The sequence below is a fragment of the Betta splendens genome, chromosome 1 (genome assembly GCF_900634795.4).
Source record: "Betta splendens chromosome 1, fBetSpl5.4, whole genome shotgun sequence".
Taxonomy (NCBI): domain Eukaryota; kingdom Metazoa; phylum Chordata; class Actinopteri; order Anabantiformes; family Osphronemidae; genus Betta; species Betta splendens.
Genome location: NC_040881.3, coordinates 763,356 through 771,253, shown reverse-complemented (window position 1 = coordinate 771,253; position 7,898 = coordinate 763,356). Strand labels below are relative to the sequence as shown.

The 7,898-nt window shown below is 46.3% G+C and overlaps 1 protein-coding gene across 1 annotated transcript; it reads left to right on the top strand.

Moving 5' to 3' along the window:
* Nucleotides 1–1,323: 1,323 nt before the first annotated feature.
* Nucleotides 1,324–3,986, top strand: LOC114857561 (E3 ubiquitin-protein ligase TRIM21-like). Its single transcript, XM_029154146.1, has 2 exons — nt 1,324–1,478; nt 2,161–3,986. The coding sequence occupies exons 1-2, from the start codon at nt 1,361–1,363 to the stop codon at nt 3,810–3,812; spliced, it is 1,770 nt and encodes a 589-aa protein (XP_029009979.1). The 5' UTR covers nt 1,324–1,360; the 3' UTR covers nt 3,813–3,986.
* The last annotated feature ends 3,912 nt before the right edge of the window (nt 3,987–7,898 follow it).

Genomic DNA, 7,898 nt, shown 5'->3' with positions numbered 1-7,898 from the left:
TATGTAAAGTAGAAACATGCACAGATCTACGGTAGCTGGCTGGCTGGTGTAAGTACTTTTCTACAGCTATTGGTCCATTAGCGACACGAAGAGGTCAAACTGGGAAACTGTTAATCACATGAAAACGATCATTAGTCACAATGGAGAAAAACGATAAACAATAATATACAGCCACGCGTCTGCAATTTGATCGGTGCAACATTAAAGCGCAGTTTGCATCAAGAGCACGTTTACCTGATGTGACGGAATTCATCAATATAAAAGCGCCGTCACAGGATGAAACATGAGCCGACAGGAAACATTTTTATTTCATCATACAAATAATCTGTGACACAAAAAATGCAGCTACAGTAAGTAATGTGTCAAGGTGCCTGGTTTAACGATGATCCATTCATTGTATCAGATTTGAAGTTGGTACCAGATCGGTGGCGTCTTGGTCAGTAAAGAACCTGTGTGCTCATAAATATCATTCTGTCTTCAGCATCAGCACTTGTAGATGGTTTAATGTAATGACTGCTTTGTGGCTTGGGGAGCAGAAGGTCCCAGGTTCCCCCCCACCAGAGCAAGTGTGTCCTTGAGCAGGACACTTTGTACCACAGAAGCTCCCCCGTGGCATGGCTTTAATGCCGAAGACCAGTTTCGTTCCTACATTGTATGGGATAATGACCAATAAAGGCTTTCTTCTTATAACTTATTTGTGTTAATCTCGCTCTATCGTTGGCATCTTCTACACACACCAGCCAACCTCATGTCCTCTGTCATCACATCCATGTATCTCCTTGGTCGTCCTCTCGTCTGGCAGCTCCATCTCCAACATCCTTCTACCAATATATTCGCTCTCCCTCCTCTGCACACGTCCAAACCATCTCAGTCTGTCTGTCACTTTATTGCTAACAGGCAGCGTGAGCCGTCCTCTGATGAGCTGGTTCCTGGTTCTGTCCAACCTCGTCACTATAAGGAGAACCTCAGCATCTTCATCTCTGCCTCCGCCTCTTCCTCACTGCTACCGTCTCTAACCCACAGAGCAGAGCTGAAATCACCACTGTCTTGTCTGCATAGCGAACGCAAAACACGGATCTCTTGTTCAAACACGGGCTGCTTGTCCGGAATGGTTGAATGTCTGTTGAATGTCCAGCATCAAACCAAATGCACCGCAGTGCTACTGGTCCTGTGACAAGCAGAGCTGTAGAAGTAAAAGACTTGACATTGGTCGTAAAGAATCTGACAAAGTAATAAATGACAAAACCAAAACTAGGAACGTGGCTCTAAAGAATGAATGCTTGTCATTATAAGCATGTTGCAGAACAAGGTGAGGTGGGAAGTACAAGAACTGGAAATTCAGGGCAAGTGCAGAGTCACAATGTTTGAGGAAAGTCAGCATTTGTCCCAGCGACACCGACGACAGTCAACACGCAATTTTGAATTCTGCAGGAAAAGCAAGAGTTTTTTTGATCTTTTTGTGGTCCCTGAAAACCCTGGTGAGTACAGGTCAGTCCTGGTTCTGGTTTCACACTGGGACCAGATCAGATTAAAGCCTTTAAGGTCATATGTGAGTAATCGTCAACTAAGGAGGTTTTGTCTAATGGAGGGGTTGTGAGCCGATCCCGCTCCTGCTCGTTGCCTCTTGGTTTCTGTGGACAAACCTGCTGTTTTCACCTGGCAGCATTCTGTCCCCTTGATGTCGGAGCTCAGCCAAGCGGATGAAGCCTGTGTGGGAACTGTAGACACGGAGCGGACGCGTGGGTTGTAGCTGACGGCTCAGTGGCTGTGGCTGAGCTTCCGTCCTGGTTCTGGGTCTTTCTTCCTTCGAGAAGTGGAAAGCTGCTCAGTGGGTTGACTTTGGGTCGCTTTCCATGTGAAGACACGGTTTAGCTCCACACTCGCATCCTGCCACCGTGCTGACAGGAGTCGGGGCTTTCAGGTCTTTTCTGTTCATTCGAATCGGTTTCCTTGTTCAAGCTGAGCTTCCAGTTCCTGCCTCTGATTTAGTGATCCACCCTCCATGCACAGACCTCTCTTAGACCACGTGCCAAGATTCCAATAGCTACTAAATCCACATGTGCCCCTCAGAAGCTGTAGTTCTGTCTAACACAGGGGAAGCAGGGCATCTGGGACAGGTTCACATATGGAAACTGTGACTGCTCTACCTTCTCTTCTCAGTGCTAGACATGTACGCTGCCAGCTGCCTGCGGTCTGAAGACCAGTTCCTGTGCTCCATCTGTCTGGATGTGTTCAAAGATCCAGTCACCACACCATGCGGACACAACTTCTGCAAGAACTGCATCACTGAACACTGGGAAACTAATGACATCTGTTTGTGCCCCATGTGTAACAAGGTTTTCTACACAAGACCAGAGTTAGACATCAACACCTTCATCTCAGAGATGGCTGGTCAGTTCAGGCACGAAGCTCAACAGACTGTCAGCAGCAGCGACTCAGAGCAACAAGTCCCCAAACCAGGAGAGGTTCCCTGCGACGTGTGCTCTGGAACGGCCCTCAAGTCCTGCCTGGATTGTCTCATGTCCTACTGCGAGACCCACCTGGAGCCTCATCTGACGGCAGCACGTCTAAAAAGGCATCAGCTGATCGAGCCCGTGGAGAACCTGGAAGCCAGGATATGTAAGAAGCACGACAAACCTCTGGAGCTGTTCTGTAAGAGAGACCAGACCTGCATCTGCATGTTCTGCTCGGTGGTGGAGCACAAGACACACGATGTTGTTCCTCTGAAAGAAGAATATGAAGGAAAGAAGGCAGAGCTGGTGACGACGGAGGCTGAAATCCAGCAGATGATCCTGAAGAGACGGCTGAAGGTTCAGGAGATTAAACAGTTGGTGAAGCTCAGTAAAGAAGGAGCAGACCGAGAGAAAGCGGAAGGAGTCCAGGCCTCCGCTGCTCTGAAGGAGTCTGTGGAGAGGAGCCTGAACGAGCTCATCAAGGAGATCGACAGCAAGCAGAAAGCGGCAGAGACCCAAGCTCGAGACTTGATTAAAGAGCTGGAAGAGGAAACGTACGAGCTGATGAAGAGAAGCACGGAGGTGGAGCAGCTGGCGCGTGGGGAGGATCACCTCCACTTCATCCAGAGCTTCCACTATTTACAGGCCCTTCCTCCCACCAAGGACTGGACGGAGGTGGAGGTCCGGCCTCCGTCCTACGAGGGCACGGTGGTGAGAGCTGTGGCTCGGCTGGAGGACACGCTCAGCGCAGAAGTGAAGAAGCTGCTGGAGGCGGAGCTGGCGAGAGTCCGGCAGTTTGCAGTGGACGTGACCCTCGACCCGGACACGGCTCACCCTGATCTGGTCCTGTCTGCTGATGGCAAGCAGGTTTACGACAGCGATACGAAGCAGAAGCTGCCAGACAACCCAGAGCGGTTCTCGGACTGTAACTGTGTCCTCGCAAAGCAGAGCTTCTCTTCAGGCAGGTTTTACTTTGAGGTTCAGGTCACAGGAAAGACCGACTGGGATGTGGGAGTGGCCCGAGAGTCCATCAACAGGAAGGAGAACATTCCGCTGAGCCCGGCTGACGGCTACTGGGCCGTCTGGTTGAGAAACGGAAGCGAGTACGAGGCGCTAGACGAGCCCGCGGTGAACCTGCGCCTCAAGTCCCGGCCCGAGAAGGTGGGCGTGTTCGTGGACTGCGACCAGGGGCTGGTGTCCTTCTACGACGCAGACACCGGAGCGCTGATCTACTCCTTCTGCGGCTGCTCCTTCACTCACAAACTGCTGCCGTACTTCTGTCCCAGTGACAACGACGGTGGTAAAAACTCAGCTCCTCTGATCATCTGTCCTGTCAAACAAAACAACCCTTTCCTGTAGCGGCATCCTGGAAGACGCAGAGCTGAGAGGGAGCGTCCAAGGTTTGACTCATGTGGGTGAAGGCTGAATCAAAAACCATTTGTGGCATCTGAATCAGGAATGTTGAAATTATATGTATTTACTTTCATGGCTTCTTGTTAAATTGAAAGCTAAATAAACTTCTCCCAAACAGTGTTTCATGAGTGATGCTTAGTACTGAAAAGCAGACAGCGTGTGCTACTATCGAGTGCCAGCGCGTCCTTGAGGCAAAGCTTCTGCTGGTTAAACTCATCTTACCTGCTCAGCTAGTTAGGGTTAAGTTCCATTCACCCTCTGGTCCAATGATGACAACCCACAACACTGAAGTTAAATGTGTGCTTGTTTGACGAGTCTTTTCCAAACACCTCGACTACAACAGATCAGAGAATCAGACCATGACCCAGTTCACAAGGAGGACAGAGTCCCAGGATGCCAGAGGTGTGGAGCAGCTGGTCCCCTGGGGCCTCGGGTAGACTTGCGTAGATTTCCTACTAAACCTGGCGTAAGTTAAAATCCAGAAAACTGCGTAAATACAGAGTATCAATCGCATGCTTCCTTCGTACATTCCAATCAATGTAGAATTGAGCGCAGGTGAATGAGCAGCAGACTCCTCCCATCACACACCCCTTCATACATAGTTTAATTCATTTAAATAGGGTCTGCGTCCGCGCAGTAGCTGAGCAGGACCGTGTGCAGGTATTAATGCTGCAGGTTCTGCTCAGGAGCGGAAACAAAAAAATTAAAGTGGTCTGACATGAAGGTGGACATGAAGCGAATTTTACCGCCAAAGCGTCACTAAAACAGGCAGAAGTGAAGGAGAAGACACTGTGTTCAGCTACTAATGGGAATTCTCTACATTAAATCACCAACTAATGCTGATGATGAAGACAGGATGTACTTTGGTTGCACACAGGTTCTTTGCGCAACAGGAATTAATATTAAGGCCGTTAAATTATTTACTGACCAAGACGCCACCGATCTGGTACCAACTTCAAATCTGATACAATGAATGGATCATCGTTAAACCAGGCACCTCGACACATTACTTACTGTAGCTGCATTTTTTGTGTCACAGATTATTTGTATGATGAAATAAAAATGTTTCCTGTCGGCTCATGTTTCATCCTGTGACGGCGCTTTTATATCGATGAATCCCGTCACATCAGGTAAAAGCTGGCTCGGCTCAGTTCGGCTCAGGGTCCACTACCTGACAGGTCTGCAGCTTCCGCTGGATGCCCCCGTGGCTGGAACCCTGTGGTCAACAGCTGGATGTGGCTGGCTGCGCGGCTTCTCACTGCATCGCGGTCCAGGAACGGGCACCTCTACCAGATTCTAATAGAATACACCTCATCTAACAAGACGCGTGGCTGTATATTATTGTTTATCGTTTTTCTCCATTGTGACTAATGATCGTTTTCATGTGATTAACAGTTTCCCAGTTTGACCTCTTCGTGTCGCTAATGGACCAATAGCTGTAGAAAAGTACTTACACCAGCCAGCCAGCTACCGTAGATCTGTGCACGTTTCTACTTTACATAGTTTCTGATACATCTGACCTTAGGCGTAGATTCGTGCCTACGCCGGGTTTTCGTGCGTAAGTACCCTTCGTACATGAGGCCCTGGGTGATCCTGCGTCTCCTCCTGATGACTCCATCCTGTGGATCCACAGGAGGAGGAGACCATTAATAATCATACCAGCACCTCAGGCCTCATAGCGTTAGTAGACATAGTATTTGTAGTGGCGATTTTAAATGGCCACTGAGGAGCTGAGCTGGGTGATTAAATCAAACAGTGCAATGTCCAGTCCAACATGCTGTATGCAGGTGATTTATTGTTCCACCAAACAAACAATCCATGGTGGCTTCTTGTTGCGTGTGTTCCTGTGTCTTATGGCTGCTGTCTCTTCAATGTTCCTTTGCAGATTCCTGTCTTTCCGTTTCTCCGTCTCCAGTAAAAACTGTTTGCCATCCGCTGTAAATCTCCTGGCTCCTCAACCCGTCCTCCTATGTAGCCGGTGACACGCTCCCGGCGGTCCCTGAGCAATAAGTAACTAAAACAATTAGTGTAAAATAATTTATCTAATAAACAACAGACTCGTAGCAGACTAATAACATATCATTAACAGACTAATGGCAGACTAATAACAGACGGATAACAGACTAATAACATATTAATAACAGACTGATAACAGACTAATAACAGACTGATAATAGTCTAATAACAGACTAATAACACATTATTAACACATTATTAACAGACTAATAGCAGTCTAATAACAGATGGATAACAGACTAATAACATATTAATAACAGACTAATAGCAGACTAATAACATATTAATAACAGACTGATAACAGACCAATAACAGACTGTTAACAGACTAATAACAGACTAATACCACACGGATAACAGACTAATAGCAGACTAATAAAAGACGGATAACAGACTAATAACATCTTAATAACAGACTGATAACAGACTAATAACAGACTGATAATAGTCTAATAACAGACTAATAACACATTATTAACAGACTAATAGCAGTCTAATAACAGATGGATAACAGACTAATAACATATTAATAACAGACTGATAACAGTCTAATAACAGACTGATAACAGACTAATAACAGACTAATACCAGACTAATAACAGATGGATAACAGACTAATAACATATTAATAACAGACTGATAACAGACTAATAACAGACTGATAATAGTCTAATAACAGACGGATAACAGACTGATAACAGACTAATAGCAGACTACTAACAGACTGATAACAGACTAATAACAGGCGGATAACAGACTAATAACAGACTGATAATAGTCTAATAACAGACGGATAACAGACTGATAACAGACTAATAGCAGACTACTAACAGACTGATAACAGACTAATAACAGGCGGATAACAGACTAATAACAGGCGGATAACAGACTATTAACAGACTGATAACAGACTAATAGCAGACAGATAACAGACTAATAACAGACTAATAACATACGGATAACAGACTGATAACAGACTCATAACAGACTCATAACAGACTAATAGCAGACTACTAACAGACTGATAACAGACTAATAACAGGCGGATAACAGACTAATAACAGGCGGATAACAGACTAATAACAGACTAATAACAGACTAATAACATATGGATAACAGACTGATAACAGACTCATAACAGACTGATAACAGACTAATAGCAGACTATTAACAGACTGATAACAGACTAATAACAGGCGGATAACAGACTAATAACAGACTGATAACAGACTAATAGCAGACTACTAACAGACTGATAACAGACTAATAACAGGCGGATAACAGACTAATAACAGACTGATAACAGACTAATAGCAGACAGATAACAGATATAATCCTGACTGGCTGCGTTCTCTTTGTCTCTGACGTCGGTGCGCTGTGTTGTGAACCATCAGTCAGTCTCAACTCTTGCCTGGTTTAGAATTTGAACATTCTAGGACAAAAAAACATGTTCTGTTCCCACAGACAGAGTAACAGACTCAACTCGATGCTGGCCAGCCCAACCTAGAGCAGGATGGGAAGAAAGGACCCCAATGCACAACCACAGACAGGCTGACTGAATCTAAGTACTTCACTTATTCAACACAAGACACTATAAACCACAGGTGACGCTGAGAATAATACGCTGCAAAGCAGGAAAAGTACAAAAAATACCAAAAGACACAACACATGACTGACTACAAAACATGTGGGATCACATACCTCAATGCAGACAGGACCACGACAGTGAAGACAAACTGACACCAGCCTCCTGGTGAACTTCTACCACTGCACAACAGATAGCATCCTAAGCAACGGCGTCACAGTGTGGTAAGAGCTGCTCTGCTGTGGAGCGTGAGACACTGCAGCAGGTGAAGACTGCCCAACGCATCACAGGGACTCCACTTGTGCCATTGAGGACATCCAATAGAGACGCTGTCTGCGGTGAGCACGCAGTGATTCCAAGGACTCCTCTCACCCGCCTACGGACCTGCCTTCAGGCAGGCGCTTCAGGTTCCCCGAACAAGAACCAACAGAC